The sequence below is a fragment of the Pteronotus mesoamericanus genome, unplaced genomic scaffold, assembly GCF_021234165.1.
Source record: "Pteronotus mesoamericanus isolate MK-2021 breed Mesoamerican mustached bat unplaced genomic scaffold, CSHL_Meso_final contig_50, whole genome shotgun sequence".
Lineage (NCBI taxonomy): Eukaryota > Metazoa > Chordata > Mammalia > Chiroptera > Mormoopidae > Pteronotus > Pteronotus mesoamericanus.
In genome coordinates this window covers 16,287,244-16,313,534 of record NW_026555186.1, presented here as the reverse complement: position 1 = coordinate 16,313,534, position 26,291 = coordinate 16,287,244, and the positions used below count along the sequence as shown (strand labels likewise).

General features: G+C 47.0%; 1 protein-coding gene across 4 annotated transcripts; it reads left to right on the top strand.

The window, feature by feature from the left end:
- Positions 1 to 1,682: 1,682 nt before the first annotated feature.
- Positions 1,683 to 24,527, top strand: EXOC3 (exocyst complex component 3). 4 transcript variants are annotated; one of them, XM_054578366.1, is made up of 13 exons: positions 1,683 to 1,754; positions 3,330 to 3,524; positions 5,267 to 5,486; positions 10,928 to 11,609; positions 13,806 to 13,923; positions 14,713 to 14,838; positions 15,901 to 16,001; positions 17,814 to 17,924; positions 18,003 to 18,153; positions 19,048 to 19,170; positions 21,619 to 21,780; positions 22,301 to 22,428; positions 23,257 to 24,527. In XM_054578366.1, exons 2-13 carry the CDS (start codon positions 3,381 to 3,383, stop codon positions 23,426 to 23,428), a joined length of 2,238 nt encoding a protein of 745 aa, XP_054434341.1. In that variant the 5' UTR covers positions 1,683 to 1,754; positions 3,330 to 3,380; the 3' UTR covers positions 23,429 to 24,527. The 4 variants fall into 4 exon arrangements, with proteins under 4 accessions (XP_054434341.1, XP_054434340.1, XP_054434342.1 ...); XM_054578365.1 differs by having other exon boundaries at positions 1,721 to 1,763; XM_054578367.1 differs by lacking the exon at positions 1,683 to 1,754 and adding an exon at positions 2,105 to 2,720.
- Positions 24,528 to 26,291: the final 1,764 nt, after the last annotated feature.

Here is a 26,291-nt window from a genome sequence, read left to right as displayed (position 1 = left end):
GTTGTCATGTATGTGCTTATTTAACAAGGTCTCAGTTGGAGCTAATCAAGATCCCTAGTCCCTCAGAACTGACAAGGTCTCAGGATGCTTCAGAACAGGCCTCTGCACTCCCCTTACTCATGCCAATGTTGGAGGGGCCTCTCTAGAAATGTTCCTGGTTTGCTTCTGCCAAGCGGTGAGTTTTAGTGAGAGCTTCTAGACCGAGGAGGGCGTAAACCGAAGTGAACTGCAGACCCCTTGCTTTGAGCTCTTGGGTGCCTCCTTTAACCTGGAGGCCCCAGTAACTGAAAGAAGCTGGTTTGGGGGGCTGTTGTTTGTTTCCCCTGGTCCACTCTTACACTGACGCACACTTTGAGTGTCCTGGCCTCATGGAGGAGTGTTAGAGGCCACCTGCTGGAGCTGTGGCCCCACCTTGGGCATTAGGACTATCCCCCCACCCCTACTCCAGGGGAAGTTTTCACTCACCTCACTCTCCCCTCTTTGCTTTGTCACCTTGGTCATTTCCTGTGTTTGCTTGTGAATTCTTCTGTGCATTTAAATGGGTGATTGCTATTTTTATTCAATGTTTTATAGGAGGCATTTCAGTTATTTGGTTTGCCAAAAAACAAAAACAAAACCAAAACCCAGAAGTCAGAAAAGATTTTTAATCAATGTTTTCTTCTTCTGGTTTTTAAGGATGAAAAAGATAAAAGTCATTTAACAAAGCTTCTCTGGCAATGGTGGTGGGCTCACACACCTCCGTCTTCCTGCCCCCTCTCCCACTGTGCACCCAGGTGCGTGCATGTCTGTGGGATCACATGTGCATGTGTGTATTCACAGGTTTGTGTGCAGGTGCTCATCCCCTCTGCTACTGCCCCACCTCCCTCCTCTCCGGATCTGCTCCCTGCCTGTTCAGGACTCTGCCCTATTAGCACCATCTCGGCTGACTCCCAGCAGGTGCCCATCGGTACAGTCTAGTAGTTGGTAACAGTGAAAGGTTTCCTTTTCAGTTTGAGTTAAGGTAAATAGTGCCACAACAGACAAGCCCTGAAACTTTATTAGTACATGTTTCTTCCTCAGGGAGTAACAGCATGACCCTCTTTCTCCGGCTTCCTTTCCAGTTCACCCCCTGCACACCCCTGACCCTCGCGCCCAGCCAGCGAGGCAACTTCGTTCTGCAAGCCCCTCGGGCTCGGGCCCCTGGCCTCGCATTCCGGCATTCCCTGGCTGCCAGGGCCAGGTTGGCTGCCCCGCACGGGCTTTCTGATCTGTTTGTAGTCCCCGACGGATTTAGTTCACGTCAGATTCCAGGGTGCGAAGACGACAGCTAACGAAGAAACTGCCAAGTGACACGAAGGGTGTCGGGTGTCAAATGTGACGCTCTTTAACAGAGCGTTCGCCACATGCCAATCGTTGGTCTGGGGACAGGGCTCCACACAGTGCCAGGCAGACAGGTGTAGCAGATGAACAGGAAGCATCAGAGGTGGGCGCCGGGGTGGAGACACACAAAAGTGTTACCGAGGACGTGCGGGACAACAGCGCGGGTGAGGGTGAGTCCTGACGATGGGGTCCGAGGGAAGGGACGGCCCGTTTACCGACAGGAGAGGGCCTCAGCGCCCCTCCCACCAGCAATCAACCAGCCGGAGGGTGAGGTCGCGTGGATCCTGGAAGTCTCCCGGGGCTGCGACGCCACCAGCCCCGCCCTTCCGGTAGTGCGGCCGGAAGCGGAAGTGGCCGCGGACAGCTCAATTCCGGTCGGGCGGCGGGCGGCAGAGGTACTGACGGTGAGGGGGCTGCGGACAGGGGCGGGGGCGGACGCGGGTCCCTGGGCGGTGGCCTCCGGCCTCCGCTGCAGTCCCTCCCCGGGCACGGGCGGGCGGGGCGGGGCGCGGCGCGGCCCCGGAAGTGGGTGACGCAGTCCTGGCAGCAGCCGCCACTGTCGTCCCGTCACCCCAAGTATATTCGGGCCGCAGTCAGTCGTCGCCTCCCTGTGAGCGGCCGCGGTGTCGCCCCTCGTCTGGGGGCCCCGTTGCGAAGTGACCGTCCGGTTTCTAGGGTGCCCAGTAACGGCATTCGGAGCTGCGGCCGCCTACATTCCCGAGGCTCAGACTGATGCTTTGCGCACCTGCGGTCGCTGGAGATCCTTTCTTGTACGACTCTCCGCCGCATAGTGGAAATCGTACAGGTGTTAATGTCTCTGGCAATGCTGGAAACATGTCAAAGTGAAACAAGGAAATAAAGCAAATACAGGGTTGTGTACGCAGGTGGATGTCAACTTCGGAATGCAAAGGAAAAACCGGGAGCCCTGATAGAAGTGCCTTCCTCTGGATGGCGGACTTAAGGCGCGGTTGCCTGTTCAGATTTTCTGCATTGGTTCCATTACTTCATAACCAGGAAAAGAAAGCAAGAAAGAAAGACAGTGGCTCCAATGTAGTTCCATTTAAAAGAGGAATGAAACACCATATTATGTACAGAGGACTTATTTAACACAGGAAATTCTCCGTGGATTTCATTGTTTTTCTGAAAGCATGTGGGAACAGGGAATGGAAAATATAGGGAGAGAGTGGGTCTTTTTTGTGTCTTTGAGAAGTTGTTTACAGAAAACATGCATGAAAATGAAAGTTCAGTGGCTGAAGACAAGCAGAACGGACTCTTGTTTGATGCTCTCATTTGCCAGACACTCACCAACTCTTCCTTTTAAGTCCATGACCAGGATGTTGGTGGTGCTGGGGTTAAAGCAGGTTTGCTTGGTATTGGAGCATCTCTTTTTGTTGTACGTGAGTCTTCTGTCCTCTCACCTTTGTTTACTAGGCTCTGTTAAGTAGTAGGAAACAGGAATCTGGATGTTACAGACATGAGTAATTTTTGAGGGTTATCGTAGGATGTGTGCTGGGACTTAAGCTGGGGTGTGATGTGTACTGTCCTTGTGCCTCTCACTGAGCCATTCTGCTACAGCTGCCCCACAAGCATGGCCAAGGAGTGGTGTGATGGCTTTTGAAATTAGAGATTGTACCTTTCTGGGCAAGAGAAATGCCTTGGAGACTGATGTCTGCATATGCTGAGTGGTATGGGGTCCACATAGAGACATCCTCTATGTGTTCATATCTTATACTTGTGAATGCCACTGCTCCCCCTAAAGGTAGAACTTTCTCCATATTTGAGTTCTTGAGGTTTATATTGATTATTTAGGGGTTGATAATCATACTCCACTGTTCTTTCAGGTTTACTGGATTAATCAAACGCTCTCCTTATAACTCCACTGACTATTGGTGGGGGGATGAATTGTGTATCTAATATTACTACCTTACTAACATGCTTCCCCTCTTGTTCCCTCTCCCTCATGCACACAGGGTTCATAACTCTAGTATGACAGGTTCTGAGATTCTGCCTGCTTTTTAACCATGAAGGAGACTGACTGGGAGGCTGTTGCAACAGCAGTCCAAAGGGTTGCGGGGATGCTTCAGCGCCCAGACCAGCTGGACAAAGTGGAGCAGTATCGCAGAAGAGAGGCCCGGAAAAAGGCCTCCGTGGAGGCCAGACTAAAGGTATGAGGCCAGAGAGGCCACAGGCACCTGTTGAATCCTCAGGCAGGACATAGTTATTTATCTTGAGTTTTAGGTTCTTAACTTAATTATTGTAATTTTCCTAAATTAGACTTAGTGATGACCTGGAAAGAGACAGAGCAGAGCATTACCTCTACCTCGCACATTCCGTCCAACAGTCTGTTACCAGTCAGTAGATTTATAAATGAGATTGTGGGGATATTGAAAACACCAGGGGAACAATCCTTGTAAGCACCTGGAGTTTCCACTTCACTTTTTAAAAGCTCTTCTACAGAGTGCTTCCTGAGGATATTTTGTTTAGATCACTTCAGCACATGCTGTAACAGGCTTACCGTGTGCCAGGTATTCTGCTGGCCCTGGGGTAGGAGGGAGGAAGAGAGTTAGGCACGTGTATTAAGAGTGTGTGAGAGAAGGGCAAGAAAGCATTCTTTTCAAGATATTTTATGATTTGTATTGGTTTTCAACTTAATTCATATGAAAAGGGGGGATTTCTTTAAAATATACACATTCAGTATAGTTATAAAAATGTTAAAAACCCTAGGCTGCTATGGTTAACAAGCAGCAGAATGATTGCAGGGGTGTCCAACCTTTTGGCATCTCTGGGCCACACTGGAAGAAGAGCTGTCTTGGGCCGCAGATTAAATACACAAACACTAACGAAAACTGATGAGCAAAAAAAGATTTTAAGTAAATTTTTGATTTTGTGTTGGACGTGATTCATAGCCGTCCTGGGCCGCAGGGTAGACACCCCTGGTTGAGAATTTGGCTTTGAGGAAAGTGAATTCTCACACTGATAAGGCAGTGAGGTCAGCTCTCCACTAGAAAATGCTAGCATCCAGGTAAGGTAAGGGCAGCCTTGGTGAGGCAGAATGAAGCCATTTGTACCAAGGAAGCATCCCAAAACCATGAATGGATTTCAAACAGCAGTTTCATATTAATTTTAAAGAGTGTGGACTTGCTGCCTTTTTAGTCAGAATTTTAATCTGTTCTAGAAACTTGTGGGATTAAGTAAGGATTATCAATAGTGACTTAGAAACCTTGTGTAGTCTGTTGTTAATTATTTCTAAATGCAACATAACACTCCTGGGTTAAAGGTGTTCCTGGCCTCTTTTGTGCTACCTGGTCTTTCCCTTCCCTTCCACCTGTGTCCTCTGTCATACTCTCTCCTTCTGAATGTACAGTTCACTGGGTGGCATTCCAGTGGGCCTGCAGAATGAGTCCATACCATACATGCACCAGCTCTGCACAGTGGAGCTGGCTGGCCTTGAGTGGCGTCTGATTCAGGCCGAATGGCAGGAGACCCCTAATCTCTAAAGCTGATGAGCAGGTCCTGACAGTTTTCTGCACTGAGATAAGGCCTGTTAGGAAACTGACAGGCCCCTGGGAGATCGTAGGAGGGGTCCTTCTAAAGATACCATTTAAGGCGTGGCCATAGGGCCTGAGGCACACCCGCAGTGGCATCCATTCCCTTCAGGTGGAGGGGCTGGGTGAGGGGTGTTGTGAGGCTTTCTCAAAAACCTTTAAAAGATACTGTTTATTTCCAAGGCATTAATGAAGAAAATAAAAAGTTCTCTTGAGAATCAATTAGGTACTTGTTGAGTTTTACTCTCTTTTCTCTGCGTATTGCCTTTTCCCTGCTACTGAAATGGCATTTCTGTGCTTGAGCCTCCTGGGAAGCTTTGTTTGTGGCTGCCCAGCACCGCTCACTGCCCCGTCTCCCCCAGGCAGCTATCCAGTCGCAGTTAGACGGGGTGCGCACAGGCCTGAGCCAGCTCCACAACGCACTGAATGATGTGAAGGACATTCAGCGGTCCTTGGGCGATGTCAGTAAGGACTGGAGACAGAGCATCAACACCATTGAGAGCCTCAAGGACGTGAAGGATGCCGTGGTGCGGCACAGCCAGCTTGCTGCTGCCGTGGAGAACCTCAAGAACATTTTCTCAGGTAGCTGGGCCGATAGCAGGGCAGCTGGGCACCGCAGGCATCACAGGGTAGAGTGCTGCTGGTGCTCATGCCCACAGCTCTGGCCTGGTTTTCGTTACTCTGGGTGATGCCCAGGTGGTCCAGCTTCTGCGCAGTGTGTTTTGTAGACCTGTTTCAGAGTGAGCAGTAAGCGTGATTTTTACCTGCACAGTTAGCTTCTTATTTTGAACATGGGTGGAAATGATTAACTGAGCAAGTAAAGGCTAGTAGTTCTGTGCTTGTCAGGACAGAGGCACAGACGTGGGTAACATCCACTGCTGTGTGAGGTGTGTTCACTCAGCAGTAGGGTGGCTGTTGTTAGAAAGGTAGGCCAGCTGGGACTCTGCCAGCGGCAGAAGAATAAAGATGCGCCACATCCTTTCAGGAGACCACCCCTGTGGTCTGCAAGAGAAGCAGCCCTGTGAACAGGGCAGAGAGGGAGTAATCATCAGATGGAGACGTGATTCAGGAGAGCAGCAGTTCCCAGGAGGAGGAAGAGTATGCAAAGGCCAGTGGCCTGGAGGGCAGGGGTGGGGCACACTCTGGAGTTTCAGTCTTACCTGGAACCAGACCTGGTGGAGGCTGTGGGGGTGGTGGGGATGATGGGGGGCAGGAAGGAGTGGGAAGGACCCTTTCAGAGTAATCTCCCAACACCTCCATAATGGTAGGGAAAGTGCTGCATGGCCTATTCAGGAAAGTATCAGCTGTCAGCTGTTACCTAGGTGGGCTCCCTGTTGTGTTCAGCACAGCTTCCTCACATGGTGCTGTGACGGGAGCTCCTTGTGTGCCGCCCCCCACCCCAGGTCCTGTCCTTCCCCTTGTCCCCTTGCCTCCATCAGGTTCTCTAGTATCCCAGCAAGAATCTTTGGGATGGTCTGGTCACTTCTCTGCCTTCATCTTACGTCTGGTCTCAGCAAGTTCTGTCTTTCCCCAAACTTTGCCTGACCCCTGAGTGTAACCTAGCGCAGTTCTTCCTACCTGCCCACCACTGTGAATCCATAGCACAGGAAGCCTTGTTCCTGCCACCTTGTAGCTTGGTGATCTGTGTCCTGTTCTTACTCCTGTGTCTCATGGCAGCGCTGTTGAGTACCTGGCCCCATTGCTTCATGAGTGTTCATCTTCCTGGGGCCACGCTCTGAGTTGCTTCTCGTGTCCCCCCATTAATGGCACAGCGCTACTGACTCCATGGTGGGTGCCTAGGAAGCAACTCCTGGTGATGACTGTGGACTGCCTGGAATTGGAACAAAGGCCTCACACCAGGATCTCCTTCATGACATTAAGCTAGTGCCTTCCTAGTTAATTTCCTCCTCTTATACTTGCCTGTGGACTGGCAGCATTTTCTCCTACCTTGTAAAGCTGATGCCAAATGACCAAAAAGTTTCTTTAATGGAAGTAGTTTATCCACAGAAGTTGAAAATAATTCCATTCCCTTCCTGAACAAATGTGCCTACATTGTATAACTTCTTTTGTTAGAAGGAGATTTTTCCTGGAAGGATACTGTGCTGCTTTGGCTCCCTCTAGACTTTTCTCATTGCCTGTAATTCACTAGTGCCCTGCGCATGTTTTCCCCCCAACTGTTTAAAAATGAAAATACATATAATACACAGTTTACTATCTTTACCATTTTAAGTGTACAGCTTTGTGGTATTAAGTACTTTCATATTGTGCTACTAGCATCATCATCCATTTTCAGAACTCTTCATCTTACAAACTGAACCTGTTCGTATAGTGCAATATGTCAATTGTATCTCAATACTGGAAGAAAAACCCCCTGAAACTACACCCATTAAGTGATAGCTCCCCATTACCCCTCCTCTTAGCTCCCTACTAGACAGAGGTCTATTTTGATTTTGTTTCTTCATGACTTAGTCTCAGTAGGTTGTGTCTTTGTAGTAATTTGCCAGTTCCTCAAGGTTATCCAGTATGTTGGTCTACAGTTGTTCATGGTATTCTCTTTATTTCTGTAGAATTGGTAGTAATGTCCCCACTTTCATTTCTGATTTTAGAATTTGAGCCTTTTTTTTTTCTTAGTCCATCTAGCTAAAGATTTGTCAGTTGTGATCTTTTCAAAGAACTACATTTTGGTTTTGTTGATTTTTTTCTATTTTCCTCTTTTTTAAAAATTTCTGTTCTAATCATCATTATATCCTTTTTTTGGGGTAGCTTTAAGTTTAGCTTGTTATTCTTTTTTTAGTTCCTTAAATTGTAAAGTTAGGTGGTTGATTTGAAATCTTTCTTCCTTTTCAGTGTGTTTATAGCTATACACTTCCCCTTTCGCACTGCTTTCCTTGCAACCTGTAAATTTTAAAATGTGTTTTCATTTGTCCATAAGTATTTTTAATTTCCCTTGTGGTTTTCCCCTTGATCCATTGAGTAAGAGGATGTTGTTTAAGTTCCTCACATTTGTCAATTTTCATCTGTTACAGGTTGCTAATTTTATCCATTGTGGTCACAGAAGATACTTTGGATGATACCTATCTTTTAAACTCTATTGAGATTTAATTTGTGGTCTAATCTGTGGTCTATCCTGGAAAACGTCTCATGTGTGCTTAAGAAAAATGTGTGTACACTTTTTGTTGGGTAGAGTGTTCTGTATATGTCTGTTAGATCTATTGGTTTATGGTGTTGCTTAAATCCTCTATTTTCTTACCTTCTGTCTGATTTTTCTAGCCATTGTTGTGAGTGGTGTATTGATGTCTCCAGCTATTATTATAGAACTGTGTTTCTCCATTCAGTTCTGTCTGCTTTTTCTTCATATGTGAGTATTTTGATGGTCTCTCATTAGGTGCATAAATGTTTATCATTGTTGTATAGCCTTGCTGGATTGAACCTTTTATTAATATATGCTATTCTCTTTGTCTCTTAATTTTTAAAAATTTCAGTAGTTTGTTTGATATATAAGTGCCCCTGCTCCATTTTGATTACTATTTGCATGGAATATCTTTCTATCCTTTTATTTTCAATCTATTTGTGGTTTCGATATCAAGTGAGTTTCTTGTGTGATTTTTACCAGTTCTTCCAATCTTTTGGAGAGTTTAATCCATTTTCATTTTAAGTACTTCCGATAAAGAGGGACTTAATTCTGTCATTTTCCCATTTGTTTTCTATATGCCTTAGAGCTTTTTCATCCTTTATGTTCTGCATTATTGTCTACTTACATGTTTAGTGGACTTTTTTGTGCTGAAATATTTTAATTATTTTCTCTTTTCCTTTTGCGTATATTCTGTAGCTGTTTTCTCTGTGGTTCCCATGGGATTACATTTAACCATCCTAAAGTTAAAATACTTTAAATTTATGCAAGCTTAATTTCAGGAACGTATAAAAACCCTGTACCTCTACAACTCTGTCCTCACCTCCTTTCAGTTATTGGTGTCCCAGAATTACATATTTATACATTGTGTGTCTAGAAACATAAACTAATAGTTTTTTAATGCATTAGTTTCTCAAATTATATATAAAACAAAATGTAGAATTATAAACCAAAGTTACAGCAATACATGCCTTGGACTAATAATTTTGTTTTCCAAATGTATTAGTCTCTTAAATTATGTAGAATAAAAAGTAGAGTCACAAACCAAATTTACAAAATTACTAGTTTTTACAATTACCCATCTGTTTATCTTTGTTGAGATAGTTATTTCTCCACAGAGCTTCAAGTTAGTGTCTAATGTCCCATCATTTCACCTTGTAGGACTCCCTTGAACATTTCTGGTGGGACAGGTCTAGTGGTCATGGACTCCATTGGCTTTTGTTTGTCTGGGTATGTCTTAATTTCTCCTTCACTTCTGAAGTATAGTCTTGCCAGATGTAGGATGCTTGGATGACAGTTTTTTTTTTTCCTTCTAACACTTTGAATATATCAGCCCACTTGTCCTTTGTCTCCAAAGTTTCTGATGAGAAATCTGCTCATGATTTTATTGAGGATCTCTTATATGTAACGAGTTGCTCCTCTCTTGCTACTTTCAGGATTCAGTGTTTTTGGCTTTCAGCAGTTTGTTTACAAGGCCTTAGTATGGGTACCTGAGTTTTTCTGACTTGGAGTTTGTTGAACTTTTGGATGTTTGTATTCAGGTATTTCATTAAATTTGGTAAATTTTTTACAATTTTCAGATAATCTTTGTTCCCCCTTTTCCCCCTTTTCTTCTTCCAGGATTCCCACAGTGTGCATGTTGATCTGTCTGATGGTGTTCCAGAAGCCCCTTGGGCTGTGTTCACTCTTCTTAAGACATTTTTCTTTCTGTTTCTAGTACTTGATAATGTCTGTTGTATCATTTTCAAGTTTACTGATTCTCTCTTCGCCTACTCAAATCTGTCTTTGAATCCCTGAAGTAAAATTTTCATTTCAGTTATACTTTTTAGTCCCTGAGTTTGGGGCGTGGGGGGGTGCCTTTTAATTTTTTGTATCTTGATTTATATTCCCATTTTGTTCATGTGTCATTTTCTTAACTTTCTCCATGTCTTCCTTTAGTTCTTCGAGCATATTTAAGTCTTGTTTTAAAACCTTTGTTTAATAAGTTTGCCATCTAGTCTTTTTCAAGGACAGTTTCTGTTGATTTATTTTTTACTTTGAACCTTCATACTTCCCGGTATCATTGTATGCCTTGTGATTCTTTTGGTTGAACACTAGACATTTCAATCTAATACTTTGTAACTCGCAATCAGATTCTTCTCTTCCCCAAGAATGCTGATTTTTATTTATTGGTTTTGATTTTTTTTTTTAAATTGTTATAGGCAATCTGTGCTAAACTGATGTAAACTGAAGGTCTTCTCAAGTCTTTCCTAAGCCTTTGCCTTTCCCTGGGCCTGTGCAGTCACTTTCTAAATTCCCCTTTATATGAGGTTGCTTTTGAATCCTCTAGTCTTTAAAACACCTTGTTTCCAAAAGGGAGAAAGAGAAAAATGAAAGCGATAAAAAGGCAGTGGTCCTGTAAGTTCCCTGGGAGTCACTTTACCTAGTTTGGGAGAGGCTTGCAACAATAAAGGAGACATGCAACAGTGGTATCCACTTCTCTCTGCACCTCTGTGATTAGAAGCAGCAATCAACAATTGGAGCACAAATCCCCAATATGTGGCGGTCAGGGCCCTTTTTGCATACTCTGCCTCCTGAAAGCTATATATAAACTCTGTAAATGTGGCAGGCGTGGTGGCAGGTGGGGGACAGTAGCTGCTGTTGTATGAGAGCTGAAAGTGACTAAAATTAACTGCAGTTTACTGTCACAGGCTTCCCTTGGAAGTTGCAAGCCTTCAGTAGACTCTAGAGTTCCATAGTGATTACATCAGACAGATTCTGTCAGTGCAATTGTCCAGGTAGTGGGGAGACAGATTCCTCGTGCTTCCTCGTGCTTCCTCCTCTGCCGCTTTTCCAGAATCCTGCACAGCCTTATGTGGTTTTTTACAGTACCATCTTGTGCCTTTTTCCCCAGTGCCTGAGATTGTGAGGGAAACGCAGGACCTCATCGAGCAAGGGGCGCTCCTGCAGGCCCACCGGAAGCTGATGGACTTGGAGTGCTCCCGGGACGGTCTGATGTACGAGCAGTACCGCATAGACAGTGGGAACACTCGTGACATGACCCTCATCCACAGCTACTTTGGGAGCACACAGGGACTCTCTGACGAGCTGGCCAAGCAGCTGTGGATGGTGCTACAGAGGTCGCTGGTCACTGTCCGCCGTGACCCTACCTTGCTGGTGTCAGTTGTCAGGATCATCGAAAGGGAAGAAAAGATTGACAGGCGCATACTTGATCGAAAAAAGCAAACTGGCTTTGTTCCTCCGGGGAGGCCCAAGAATTGGAAGGAGAAGATGTTTGCCATCTTGGACAGAACTGTAACTACCAGAATTGAGGGCACGCAGGCAGACACCAGGGAGTCTGACAAGATGTGGCTCGTTCGCCACTTAGAAATTATAAGGAAGTACGTCCTAGATGACCTCATTGTTGCCAAAAACTTGATGGTTCAGTGTTTTCCTCCCCATTATGAGATCTTCAGGAATCTCCTGAGCATGTACCACCAGGCCCTGACCACACGGATGCAGGAGCTTGCATCGGAAGACCTCGAAGCAAATGAAATTGTGAGCCTGTTGACTTGGGTCTTAAACACCTATACAAGGTAATGCTAACTTTGCATCTCCTGTTTTCTTTCAAGTAGAAACTGTAACAAAAACATACTGGCCTTCTCTAAACAGCTACTGTTTTGCTCCAGTCAGGTGCTTCGCACCCACAGGTATTATTTTCTGGTTGATGAAAATCTTCTTTCTGTGGGGGCTTGTCCTTGAAGTCAGGGCCCAGCCTCTGGTTGCGTGAATGCTCTCGTATTTGTGTGGTGCCTCTGCCTTTGACATCCAGTCTATATTGAGCAGTTCAGGCTGGACTTTCCTGTGGTACTAAGTGCTCACTATGCACTAACCCACTTTCTCGTTGAGGTGACACTGAGCAGGAGGTTTCAGTGGGCAGGTGAGGACACTTGGGCCCAGGAGGTCCTTTAGAGTAACTGTGGTTGGTGAGGAGACACCCTCACTCCTTCCGCAGGTGTGCTTTCTTTTTTCTCACCAGCATGCCTCAGTTATCCTTTTTGCATTTCAGCCTTCGGGCTTCATCACTTCAGGAAAGGGCGCAAGATGAGACAGCGGTCAGGTATGGTGAACTTCTTTAACATGAGCTAGCTGAGAGGAAAGCACATGGTTTTGTGAGTAGGAAACAGTATTAAGTACTATATTGGAATTTTTTTTTAAAGTCTTATCACTAGTGTGTAGAAATTAATTAAATCTTGTTTTAGCAATAAGTTTTTGGGACTTGTTTTGTTTTGTTTTGTTTTTGGTAACAGCTTATGGTAGAGAATGTGTACAACATTCAGCACAGATAAATGTAATGAGAAAGGAGATGCCTTACCTTTTTAATGGTGATCCTGTGGCTGCAGCTTTTGTTACCTCCTGTGTGCTGCCCTCACAGAGCCCAGGAGTCCAAGGCTGCCATGCGCCTCATCCCGCTGTCGTCTCTGCAGCCTTGGCCTGTACGGGTCCCCTATGAGGAAGGCACTGTGGTGATCATCTTCCTTTGGTATGTGAGAGAACTGAGGCACAGGGAGTAATGAGCCCAGTTTACACAGCCAGTGATTTAAGTGGGGAACAGGGTTCAAATCTGGACCCTGGGCCCTCGCCTGTGCTCCAGCCACCTGACCATGGGGGGTGCGTTTGTATGACATGCCCAGTTTTGTGTGTTAATTTGGTTTTTCAGTCACTAGATTGTAAGAGCTTTTCTGTCTTGGGCAGCTTCCTATTGTTATCCTGTTCCATCATATTGGACTTTATCATGGGAAGAATTGAACTGCTTTCATACTACAAACATTTTCTTGCTGAATTAAGGTTCTTGGGGAATCATCTGGGTTAAGTAAATAGTCTTTTGACATTGGCATAATATTATGAAGTGCCATTTTATTCAGGAAGACCTGAGATTTCTTATAGAGGGTGGACTAGTGTCATTTAAATACACATTTAGGGCTCTGGCCAATGTGGCTGAATTGGTTGGAGCATGATCCTATAAAACGAAAGGTTGCAGGTTCGATTCCTGGTCAGGGCACATACCCAGGTTGTGGCTCAATCCCCTGTTGGGGCGTGTATGAGAAAGCAACCACTTGATGTTTCTCTCTCACATCAGTGTTTCTCTGTCTCTCTAAGACAAAACAAAACAAAACAGAACAGAACAAAAACAATGAAAAAGTGTCCTCAGATGAGGAATAAAAATAAAGAAACAAACGCAGACACACACACACATTTAGGGATGGTAGTATAAGGCATATGAATTTTCTGACAGTTGAACCTTGGACTTTGAAGGACCCAACCACATACACAGGTGTTAACTGTTTTATAGGAAAACTTTTTTTTTCTGCAACTCAGTCCATATCCCTGCCTTCTTAAGCATGGTAGACTGGATACAGTGACATTTACCTTGCTGACTTGAGTTTCATTATGGATGTCACATGTTCTCTGCACTAGAAGTTATTCTTCTATTTCAGAAGCATGTCTGTTCAGCACCTCCTATTTGCTCCTGGTCTCCATGGGAGGCACTGTGGATGCAACAAATAGATCTCTTCCTCACAGGGCTTCTTTCCTAAGTGCGCCTCCAGTACCTCGTGACGTGGGCACAGGGGCTCCTTGGCCAGTGCTCTTCCCGAGGCCCCGTCTCCCCTCCTGACTGCCATTAGGGTTATTGGGTATTTGTGTGTGGAAAGAAGTAGCAGTGTTTAACTGAGAATTTTCTGTCGGTTTTCCTGGTTCTTAATCTTTCTCATTGCTGGCTTTTCCTGTAGCACAGAGATGATGGGAAATGTGGAGCTGGCCCCGGAAGTGGATGTTAGTACCCTGGAGCCTTTGCTTTCTCCAGCTGTGGTCTCTGAGCTGTTGGACACGTACATGTCAACTCTTACTGTGAGTAGAGCGGCGTGTGGTCCCAAAACAATCTATGTCTAGTGCCTGGATGCTGCATCGAGTCTGTGCATGTCAACCTGGAACCAGTGCCAGTGGGCAAAAGAAGGGGGTAAGACCCTGCCTTGACATTGGCCTCCTAAGGAGGCACAGGCTCTATTTATGGGAAATTGGGTCTTGAAATGTACATTTGCAAGTTAGATGAGGAGAGTGGCCCAATCTGGAGATTGTCTGGGATATACATTCTGTAGGTATGGAAGCCGTCTCTGGTTGGAAGCTGTCGTGTCTGCAGCAGGCTGGCAACACCCGGGGATGCCCTGCTGTTGTGTGGTGGTGCAAGGGCTGCTGAGCATCATGCCTGGGAATGAGAGGGTGCCAGGGGGGCACCAAATGCTGCTTAGTGACCCCCAGACAGTCTCAGAATAGGATGAGGAGGGCAGGGTCTGCTTCCTGCCTGTCCACCAGACAGTGTTCTGACATGCGGAGGCCCACGTCTTGGAAACAGGGAGGTGGCCCTGTGCACATGAGGGGATGGTGCTGTTGTCCAGTCTTCCACGAACAGGCCTGTCTCGATCTCCTGTGCACTTGTGACGAACCTGACCCAAAGCCAGTGGGGGCTGGTGGGGGCACTGCCACTGTGGAGTTGGCTCTCGGGGTGGCTTTTCTGGCGTTCTCTTGTTGGGGAACAGGAATTCCTAGGTTGCTTTGTTTGGTTTCTGCAGCTGCACCAGTGTATCCTTGGCTCAGAGGGCATGTTCTTTTCTCTCTTCCTCTGATGCCAAATTTCCTTAGTCGAACATCATTGCCTGGCTGCGGAAAGCTCTAGAAACAGACAAGAAAGACTGGATAAAAGAGACTGAGCCTGAAGCTGACCAAGATGGCTACTACCAGACGACACTCCCAGCCATTGTCTTCCAGGTACCGTCTGTGGATTCTGGGGTTCATTTCTGGGTAATTACTAGGGTCTGTGGGTTTTATAAATGAACACAAAGTGCCTCATTACATAGTAAAGATAGATAGAACCCTGCCTCGTGCCTCATGTCCTTCTCTCTCTGGAACTGAAGAAACTGAGGGTTTACCTGCCAAGTAGATCTGCCCAGGGTCACTTTAGTTTTCCTAATCCTTTTGGACTTGAACTAGAACGGAATTCTTTGTTATTCTGTGTGTAACGCTTGGATTTGAGTTGCTTGTTTGGAGTTTCCTGATAATGTAAATGCCTTTGTAAATGCCACAGAATTGAGTCTAACCTGATGGATTTGGGGAAGAGTCCTTTAGATTTTAACGATAATCATGCATTCCTACAGATAATTTACTTTTCAGTGTGTGGCCGCCTGCTGGTGTCCCCCAGTGTCCTTCCCTTTTTCTCTGGGCTGTGCAGTTTTTTTCAGTTGGGTGGCTGATAGTAGGAGGGCTGAGCCCCGTTGGAATGTTCATATGGTACTCTGTCTGCTGAGAGTGCTGGGACTCTAGCCTACAGAAGTGGGTGTTGGCGGTGTTTTTCTCCAGGTGGTACTATAAGTTAGCCACAGATTGGTCCTCTCCCTGTCTTTATTTTGGAAAGTCTGATATCATGACAGCACATTTGCAACAAGGACATGGGATGAGCTCAGCCTGCTGGCTCTTCTGTCTTTTCACGTTCAGTTTCCCTCAGCTCCAGCATATATCCTAATTCTTCTTAAGAAATCCCCATCACTAACCGCAGTACGGCACCCTTGTCACCTCCCTGGGCCCCTGTCTGCCCGTCGGCTTCCCCTTCAAGGAGACCTGCCCATTGCAGGTAATTAGTAAATGACTCACTTGGGTTTTTTTTACCCGGTGAGAAAGTTGTTTGTTTAACTAACTTTATTTTTCACATGGTTTCATTTTTTTCCCCTGAATTTGGACTGCCCTAACTACCAGTTAGCAGGTGGGGTTTTATGGAATGGGAAACCTGTGCTCTTGTGAGTTTATGTTAGAATTCATAAGTTCTCCAATTTTCAGATGTTCGAACAGAATCTTCAAGTTGCTGCTCAGATAAGTGAAGATTTGAAAACAAAGGTACTAGGTTTGTGTCTTCAGCAAATGAATTCTTTCTTAAGTAGGTATGTATTTTTGCTACTGTACTAATTTAGAAAGTACGTGTTTTTTAAAAATTAGAAACAAAAATTTGTTGGTCCTGATATGCCTTATATTAAAAAAAGAATTGAAGCCTCGGTTGACTGTAGTCACCTTCCTTTGTTATTTAGAAAGGCGGCCTTTTCCTGTTACCTCCTATGCCCCAGTCCCCTGAGAACCCAGATGTGATCCGTGGCAGCCCCAGTCGTGTTGTCAGCACACTGCGGGATTGGAGTCAGAGCGGATCCCGAGACACTCGCCCTTCCTGCCGTCTGAATTTCTGGGGCGGGGCGGACGGCTCCAGGAGCAGGGGTCACTCTGAATTCCTGCCTCTGGGAGGCACCCCCAGCAGAGCCAGCCCGGGACAGGGGGCTCAGAGGGACTGTATCTCCAGGACACCTCCCTCCCCTGGAATTGTTCATGAAGATTTTCAAAGCTGTGCAAAAGTAGAATGACATAACAAACTGTTTGCCCATTATCCAGGTTCAAAAACTGTCCCTTTCAAGCCACCCCTTGCCTCTTTCTGTCCCTTTCCCTCCTTCCTTCTCTCCCACATGCTCCTTCTCTGCTGAAGTAACTTTAAAGAAAATCCCAGATACTGTGGCATTTCCCCTGCATTCCCTACCCTAACTACAGTGCTGACAACCCTCATAAAGCTTGCACAGTCACTCCATGGGGCCATCTGACACCAAGTTTGTGCTTGGGTTTTCCCAGTGGTCGCATACATATGTCTGTAAGGTTACGTATTCTACATCACTGTGGTTTTTTGGGTTCTCAGGTCTGCCATACAGGAGAACAGTCCCTTCCCCTTTATAAGCCATTGGCTTGTGGAGAGCGCACGTTGTCCTGTCCTGTAGAGTGACCAGCATCCTCCAGCCCAGGTCTCAGATTGCCGTCTGCCCACGACCGCAAGTTGTCTCTAACGGCTTGTGGGATTCACCTGATTTATGTATTGTTCTATAAGAACCCTGCATAAGTGGTGTGTGTGCGCTCCACATGGCAGCACATCAGGAGATGCATGTCCCTCCGTCCTACTTTGGTGGCTTGGTACCAGCAGTCAAGCCCCTCAGACTTCCCGTTGGCCATCCATCGGAGGGGACATGGCCTGAGTTAGTCATTTCATTAGAGGAATGAGGTGGGATTCTTCTGTAAAGAGGAAGTTGTCCTCATCTACCTCAGCCATTTGATTACTTGAACCACACTTTGGACAGAAAGAAAGGATAAATACTGAGTAACTCCCCTTTAATTGCCAATTTTCATTTTGGTTCTTTTTTAAGATCTATAGCTCATTGTGTTCTATTCCTGTAAATGTTTGAGGATTTCCATAATTAGTTAAAAAATAAAACATGTAGCCCTCTCAGTTGTTTGTTTTCATGGCATCTAAAGAGTCTAATTTATTTTTAATTTGATGTCCCTTCAGAGAGTTTCAGAAAGAGACATTTTATCTAATACTTGATAATGTTCCTTTTGTATAAATTTCTAGGTAAGTTATGTGAGATAAAATAATACTTTCCCAGTGACTCACAATAAAATATTTCAGAATATTTGTATAATCAGAATACTAAGTCCTATTCCAGAGAGTTGATTTGAAATTAATTTTTAATAATTCATTTAAAATGATCAACTTTTCTGTTCTTCTATTAGCACAAAGCATCCAAATTTTTTTTGTTGTTGTTAAAGACTCCATCTGGTCAAGCGTTAGCAATGTGAACCATCTATTAGGAGTGATGTCAGCGTGGTGTTGGAAACACCTGCAGGCTGTCCTCTGCTCGTGTTTGATGTGGGTTGTGTGTCCTCAGATACAAAGACGAAGCTCAGCTGTATAAAGAGGAGCACCTGAGAAACCGGCAGCACCCTCACTGCTACGTGCAGTATATGATCGCCATCATCAACAACTGCCAGACCTTCAAGTAAGTGACTGTTAGGAACAAAGACAGGCATGTGAAGGCACTCAGCTGCCTCACTGAGCCTCGACCATTCCTTTGCAGAGAATCCATAGTCAGTTTAAAGAAGAAATATTTAAAAAATGAAGTGGAAGAAGGCATGTCTCTGAGCCAGCCGAGTATGGATGGGATTCTGGACGCCATCGCGAAGGAGGGCTGCAGCAGCCTGCTGGAGGAGGTCTTCTTGGACCTGGAGGTTGGGCACTCTGACTGCACTCGGGCTGAGTGTGCACCTGCCTTCATCCTCAGTCATAGTTAAAGCGCCGTGGATTTTCTGTGACGTGGTGTGCTTTGTGTGGTATAGGTCTAAGTTTTGGTCGTTCTGCAGCGCAACTGAATAGAGGCTCCCAATAAACACCAGTGATTACAAGCTAGAATCACATCACAGGAAGACTGTTACATTCATTAGCAGAATCTAGATGGTAAAGAAATACAAATTTAAAAAATATTATTTGTTACTTATCAAGATGGCAAGGATTGCAGACATTGATGCCACTCGGTGTTGTCAAAGGCAGGAGCAAAGGGACAGTCTTGTGTTCTGTGCAGAGTGTAAATTGTGCAGTTTCTGGAGGACAGTTTTGAAACAGGTAATTGAGGTTTTAGTTTGCATACTTTTTGAGCAGCTCCACTTATAGGAGCTTCGCTTGCAGAAGAGCACAAATTCACTGCAGCATTGTTTCTAATTGCTAAATGTGAAAAATTTTAAATGTCCATCAGAATTGGGTGGGTAAATTACAGAATATTTGAATAATAAATTCAGGTTGGGGCAAAAGTAGTTTGTATTAAAAAAAATAATGATATAAGAATAAACTATTTCACATACTCACAACTGTACACCTACTTTTGCCCAACCCTGTATAAGTAGTCATTAAAGGTGAAATGTGTACACACAGATACCTGCATACCTCAAAGGTGTGTATGGTTGGAATCCCGTGTGGTTAAAGTAAACACTTGCAGTCACATACCAGTAGTGCTTGTGGTTTCCAGGTGCAGTCACTCACATCAGCACATCAGGCAGTTGGGCAGCACCTCCTCCTGATGCCAGGATCCCAGTGTCAAGGTGATGTTTTCTGTGGTCTGTGCTTTTTAGACACATCTCAATGAGCTGATGACAAGAAAGTGGCTTTTGGGATCGAATGCTGTAGACATCATCTGTGTCACCGTGGAAGACTATTTCAATGATTTTGCCAAAATTAAAAAGCCATATAAAAAGGTAAGAGTGTGGGGCACAGTCACTAGTGTGAGCTCACCTGCATGCTGGAGCCCACATGGCATCTTGTGTAGAATTCGGTGTCAAAGTAGTGCTGTAAGAGGAAGTTCGCAGGTGGTTTTATTAACCCAAGTCAGAAGACATCAGTGTGTAAAGATAAGATAGGGCTGGAGGTAATGGGGCCTCTGGGTGAAGACTAAGATCACTCACCTGGCTTTACTGCCTCCTGACACCCCACTAAACCCACACTGACAGACGGCTGCAGATCTGAACCCCTGTGGGTAGCAGTGGCGGTGGTCATGGCTTTGTTGAGAGGACAGGGAGAAAGGGCAGTCCCCTGTCCAGATTACCCATCAAGACACATTGGCTACTGGACTTTTTCCATTCCACAGAGGCCACATGAGAACAGGGAGCTCCTCTGTTACTCACTGTCTAGACTTTTCCAAGTTTTAACCAAAAAACGCCACCGTGTCCTCATCTAGGGCTTGAGCATATTTTTCATATGCACCCAGCCTCGTGTAGTTTTTGCTGTTGTTGTTATTAAACATTTAATTTGGCCATGACTAGGATGGCTCAGTGCATTGGGCATCTTCCTGTGGAGTGAGAGGTTGCCGGTTCAATTCCTGGTCAGGGCACGTGCCTGGGTTACAGGCCAGGTCCCCAGTTGGGGGCATACAAGAGGCAACTGATCAATGTTTCTCTTGCATATCTATGTTTCTCTCCCTCTCTCCCTCCTTTCCCCTTTCTCTGAAAATAAATACAATTTTCTTAAGTTTAATTTGTAAAATCAGGCTTTCTAACTTTTTTAACTAGAAATGAAGTGGTATTGATATGTTGACCTCATATCCAGACACTTTGTAAAACTAATTGTTCCTAGGATTTGTCTCCACACCTTTTCAGGTTTCTATGCAGATAGTTATTTTATCTATGAATAGTGACATTGTGTGTTGTCATTTCTGGACCTTATGGCTTTGATGTCTTTTCCATGTCTTGTTGTACTGGACACCCAGCCCAGTGGACACCTGTATCTAAATCAAAATTTTAAAGGAAATTCTTCCAATTGCCATTAAAAGTAGTACTTGCAGGGAGACCCAGATGTTTCAAGTCCACCTGACTGATGGTTCCCTTCACAGCTGTCAGGAGCCTCTGGTGCTTAGAGGTTTGGTGGGACCAGCCAGCTCTGGTCAGTTTTGAATTTCTTGTTGCTTGCGCAGTTTTTAGTTCCACTTTTTATTTCTTTAAACATTTTGTATGTTGATTTAACTGTTGATGTCTGGGGTCTACGTGTGGAGTCCTTGGGCCGGGAGCTTGTTGTCTCTGTGGACTCCCAGGCTTGGTGGCTTGTCTCCCGGTGTGACTGGTGCTCATGCCTAACATGAGAATGTCTGCTCTCCTGAGAGCCTGGGCTGTTGGACCGGCATGCAGTCCTTTGACCTTGGTCTTGGCCACAACCCCACGCAGGTGCTGGGTGCTCTCTTGCTTGTCTTGTTTGGGGTCCCCCTCCCTTTGGCACAGGGAGTAGAACATCCAGCCTCCCCGAGTAGACACAGCTTCTGTTTGGTCTGGGGCTGTGATGCCACTCAACACATCAGTGCAGTTTTGTTTACATAGTTGCAGGATGACCGCCTGGTGCCATGTGCCACTGGAGGTGGGCTCGGCAGGAGCCGAGGTCTCTGTTGTGTCCACATGTGTTGTGGAGAGAACCATGACCGTCTCTGACCCTTCCTCATGTGGATGGACTCGGGGTTCCTCTTTCCCCTGAGGCTCTGTCACCATTTTCAGAGACTGGTCATAAACAGCCTTCTGTGGATGAGGCATGATGTGTGGGCTTCATGCACGTCTGTCCTGTGGAGCCTGTCCATTTGTGAGGGCTGGAGCTGGGACCTGGCCCGGGGCCCCCAGTTTCCCTACTGACCCCCAACTCCACCCTGGGGGTGAAGTGCTCTGAGACACGTGCAGGGTGGGGCAGCTAGAGGAGTTGACTGGAGTTACCCAGAGGGGAGGGCATGCGGCCCTGTGAAGGGGTCTGGGAAAAGCACATGCTGTGCTGGCGCACCTGGCGGGAAGCCGTCCTGCAGTGATGTCTGCTGCTGGGACATGGCGCATGAGGCTGCAGGCAGGCCTTGTGTGGGGACCTTTATTCTGTTTGCCCTCTGGATTGGAACGATCAGCATCTGAGTCACAGGGTCAGCTCTCTGGGCACCTGCTTGTGCTGCACCCTGCCTATGTAATTCCCTTTCATCATTGGATTTTAGGGAAACAGTGAATGCTGGCGTTATTTTCTAAAGTAAAAATTATAATTAAAAGTCACAAATGTGCTTATTTATTTACTCTGAAGTCCTGCTGTTTGTATTGACGGGAAATGGGAAGGAATGTGCTCTGTTCACATGTCGACCTAGATTTAAATGGAAGTCCGCATGTCCGCGGAGCTGACGTGTCTCTGCTCCTCAGCGGATGACGGCTGAAGCACACCGACGTGTGGTGGTGGAGTACCTGCGGGCTGTCATGCAGAAGCGCATCTCCTTCCGCAGCCCTGAGGAGCGCAAGGAGGGAGCTGAAAGGATGGTCCGGGAGGCCGAGCAGCTGCGCTTCCTGTTCCGCAAGCTCGCGTCTGTAAGTGCCACCGCCTCATGCCCTTTCAGAGTCACTGTCACTAAATAGGCATCGCTGTGGCTTCTTTTCCATTTTCTACCCATAGGACTTCTAGGTCAGTTGATCAGGATCAGTCATGTCAGGAATCGACTGTTTTCCTTTGTAAACAGGAGAATCTGCGTACAGATCTCTCTGACCTGTGGTTGGGGCCCATGTGCTTAGGGCAGTAGCTTTTGGACTTCTGGTGTCAGCACATAGCCAGACTTCAGCTCCGAGATACAGTGCTTACACATCCCTTCTGTCATGAGGGGTTGAGCTGGCTTCATGACCCGCTCAGGCCCTCAACCCTGTCTCTGTGTTGAGTGCTCCCATGGGAATAGCCCCTTGTGGGACCCTTCCTTGATGTTTACATGAGAGGAAGGAATGGGCTGGCCAGCCAGGCATACTCGGCCGAAGAGAGGGTTTGAGAGACTCCAGCCTGTGTCCGGCTTGAGGCATGGTGGTGCTGCATGCTGCTCGTGGCCTTTACGCTCACTTCTAGGGATTTGGTGAAGAAGTGGATGGGTACTGTGATACGATCATCGCCATTGCTGAAGTGATTAAGCTGACAGATCCATCCCTGCTCTACCTGGAAGTCTCGACTCTGGTCAGCAAATACCCAGACATCAGGTAATGGCCTCCTGTCTCAGCTAGAACTCGGGGAGCAGAGTAGCATAATCATTCCTGGAGTCCCAGGCTTTAGGTGTGACCTGGAGGGATGATAGTGCGGCAGCTCTGGGCTGCTTCGAGGGTGAGCTGTGCAGACAACAGTGGCAGGCAGAGAGGGCCTCTGGGAATGATAGCAGATATGCCTGCATTTCACGTGCTCTCCTGCCAGCCCTGTGGTGGTTCATTTCCTCCCAAGTGTCAGAGTGTGGGTGGGGGTGGCCTGGGACTAGATGTGAGTGGGAAAGTGTCTGAGCAGAGTGGTTTTAGGAAGCTTACATTGTACTTTTGGTGGATTCGGGAAAGGGAGCCTGTGTGCTATGTTTGGCCAGGACACTTCCCAGCCTTCATGGGGACAGAGGCCTGTCCACAGGGCTGGCTGCAGGCTCCTGCCAGCCTCTGCGAACGCACTCAGGTTGCTTCCCCGGCATCTGCTCTTCCTGCTGTTGCTCTGGGGTTGCTTCGAGCAGGAAGAACCAATGGTCCTGTGCTCTCCTGGACATCCCCCGCTCTAGTTAGTCCATTAAACAAAGATTTAGAAAAGCAACCTTTAAAAAACTTTGCAACTATAGACTGAAAAAAAGACCACATTATGATTGGAAAACTTGGGCTTCTCTCCCTCTGTTGTGACAAGGGAGACGTGTCTTTCACTTGCAGCTGTTGACCTGTTCTGGGGACCCCTGGTGTCAGCTGAGCCACAGCAGGTGGTAGGGGTGGGGAGCTCAAGTAAGGCCTGAGGTGAGCAGCGGATGCCCCCGCCCATGCACCCCACCATTCCCCCTCCTTTCCCAGAGACGACCACATCGGCGCTCTGCTGGCCATGCGAGGGGACGCCAGCCGGGACATGAAGCAGACCATCATCGAGACACTGGAGCAGGGCCCCGCACAGGCGAATCCGAACTACGTGCCCATCTTCAAGGAAATCATAGTTCCCAGTCTGAATGTGGCCAAGCTCCTCAAGTAGCCTTTCAGTGTCCTGCCTGAATCTGGTCCCACACTCATCACCCCACGTGTGACAGCCAGTGACTCATGGTGCCAAGTGCAAGGCTTCCTGAGGGACAGGTGCTCTGGTGGCGGGTTCTGGCCCTCTCATCTTATTGTGGACAAGTTTTGTGAGCAGGGTCCTGGCTGACTGTTCTTATTCACCTCTAGGTCTCACTCCCTCCTGTAGTGTCAGCGCTTCTGATGCCACTATTCAATAAAAGTAACCGCTGTGGGGAAATGAGTTTCTCAGCTTTGAGGTTTTCTTACTAGTGGTGACTGCAAGGGGCCCAGATGCAGCATCTGAAGGCCACCTCTACCCTCACCCACCTGGAGGGCAGGGGTGCCCCACTGGCGTCCCTTTGGCCCACTACTCCCCATCTGACTAGGCAGTAGCCCTGGGCATTTCAGATTTATGGGCCCTGCTTATTCCTGACACAGAGTCCCTGAGACCCTCTATCTGTCATTCAGCTGTCTCCATGGCTGCCATCAGCAGTAGCTTAGTTTTACATGTTAATATTCGTACTAGGCTCAGGGAAAGTTCCTTCCAGGATAAACGGTCCCCTGCCTCTGCCTCCCCAGCCTCACGCTGCCAGCCCAGTGAGCGGGATTGCGTAGAGGGCAGTGCTCTGCTTTAGTGTCACACCGCTGACTAAAATGGGAAGCAGAGATGTTTGCCCCTGTTCCCCTGTCACAGGTCCCCTCCATCCTTGATTCAGGGTCCCGGGGACTGGCCAGTTCAGGCAGGAGGGTCGTCCCTGGGGGAGACGCCTATGCTGCAGTTTCCCTTCCAGACAGCTCATGTGCATGGTGGTGGGCTACTGTAAACATCCAGGTGCGTCTGAACAGGCTTGTTTCCTCTAAGACATGTTACAGATGGCAAAATTGATACAGCACTCTTATCCTCACTAGATCTGAAAAATTCACAAGTAGGATTTTTTCCCGAAAGAATCAAAACTGAAGTGGAATTAAGTAACTAAAAATTCAGTTCTTATGAGTATTTCTGGCTCAGAAGAGATGTAATATTCCCAAAGACATCTAACTAATGTGCGGTTTCTTGATGTACATGTTAATTTAGTTCCCTGCTTACGACATGCCTTAAACAGCATTTAGCAGTGCTCAATAAATATTTTTAAATTATTAATAATCATTAATGATTGCTCCTTATTATAATAAAAATATATTTATGTTCACTCCAAGGTACTTCTGGAATACATGTCCAGGGTAACCATTTAGAGAGTAACAGACCCAAGTGGCACGTGTTCTGGCTGGTGTCAAGTTCTGATTATATGATGGTCACTGGCTATGCCCACTTTGGGGACACTGCAGTAACAGTTAAATATCGGCTGCCCAAGCTGGATGCCAGCGTCAGCACAGGCTGAACAGTGGCGCACACATGGGGACAGGATGTTGGCTAGGATGTGCTGGGAGGCCCACGGTGTAGGTCACGTTGCGGTGGGTGGGCAGTGGGTGAGTATTCAACACCAACGCCCAGGGAAGGGCCACGTCCGGGCTACCTGGGAAAGGCCAGCAGTGCCCAGCTACAGTGCCCTGGGTTTAACAGGACAGGCAGCCTGTACCAGGAGCCAGCTTCATCCTGTCTCATTGGGCCCACTGTCTACCCACTGAGCCTCAGGGTCATTCTCTGTAAAAAACACTTGCAGTTCAGGAGAAAGGCATCGTTAGGACATTTCCTTGACATATTCAGTGGGTTTCGGCAGGGGGGTGGTGCGGGGGGGGGCACCCCTGACTGTTTAATTGCTGAGAGTGCATGTAGCGCTCGCCAGTCAGCCTCACCTGGTGTGCTGTCCCTTCATACCTGCTAACACGCCATCCGGGCTGCTGTAATGAGGACACCCCAAGACACAGGTCCTCAGAGCATGGGGCTTTCTATCCAGAGGAAACCAGTCATGCCTGGTGGGCAACACCAGGGCTGCTCTGCCTCGCCTTCCTGTGTAGGGCATTGCCTTAGCCAGGACGGGACCAAACACCAGGTGCCACCTGGACACAGACATGGGATGCAGAGCAAGGAGAGGCAGAAAATGCCTCTCTCTGGGAGAGAGGAGGTGAGGGCCCTAATCTGATATTAGTGTCCTTAAGAGGTGACACCAGGTGAAGACAGGGTTAGGGTGATGCCTCTACAAGCCTAGGAATGGCAAAGATTGCAGAGCCAGGAGGACCCTACAGGGTGCAGAGAGAGTGGGGCTCTGTCCACACCCTGATTTCTGACTTTTGGCCATAAAATTGTTTTTAAGCCACCAGTTTGTGGTGATTCCTATGACAGCCTCAGGAAGCTCCTTCCTATCAACTGAAATGGTATCTATGGACTTGACTTTGATCCACTATTTTCTTTTTATAATAGACATTCAAAATTTTTAACTATTAAAAGGTGTGTCTCTCTGACACCAAGACCTCAAGGATGACCTGCTAGAGGTGATTGCCTGTGCTGCTCTGTGTGGGTCCACTTGGGGGATGGGGCAAACCTGAGGGATGGGATTCTCCTGAGAGGTGGGACTCACCTGGGAGGTGGTATCCACTGGGACATTTACGGGACAGCACAGGGCTCCATCTCTCGGGCCCACCCACATCTGTGCCTTTCCAACTAGTCTTATCTTGACTCTGCAGAGGTGCTCCTTGTTCATTAGGCTGTGGACCCCGTTGTCCCGTCCAGCTCTTGTTTCAGCCCCAGGCTCACCCCGCCTTGATGTTTCAGTTGCTTCATCCTCCCACTTAGTCTGGGTCAATGTTGGCTCCCATCCTTCTTGGGCCTGTCCCTCTCTGTTTACTGACGAGCAAGTGAGTGGCAGTGTCCACCTGCCTCGGCTGAGGAGGAACCAGTTTCCAGG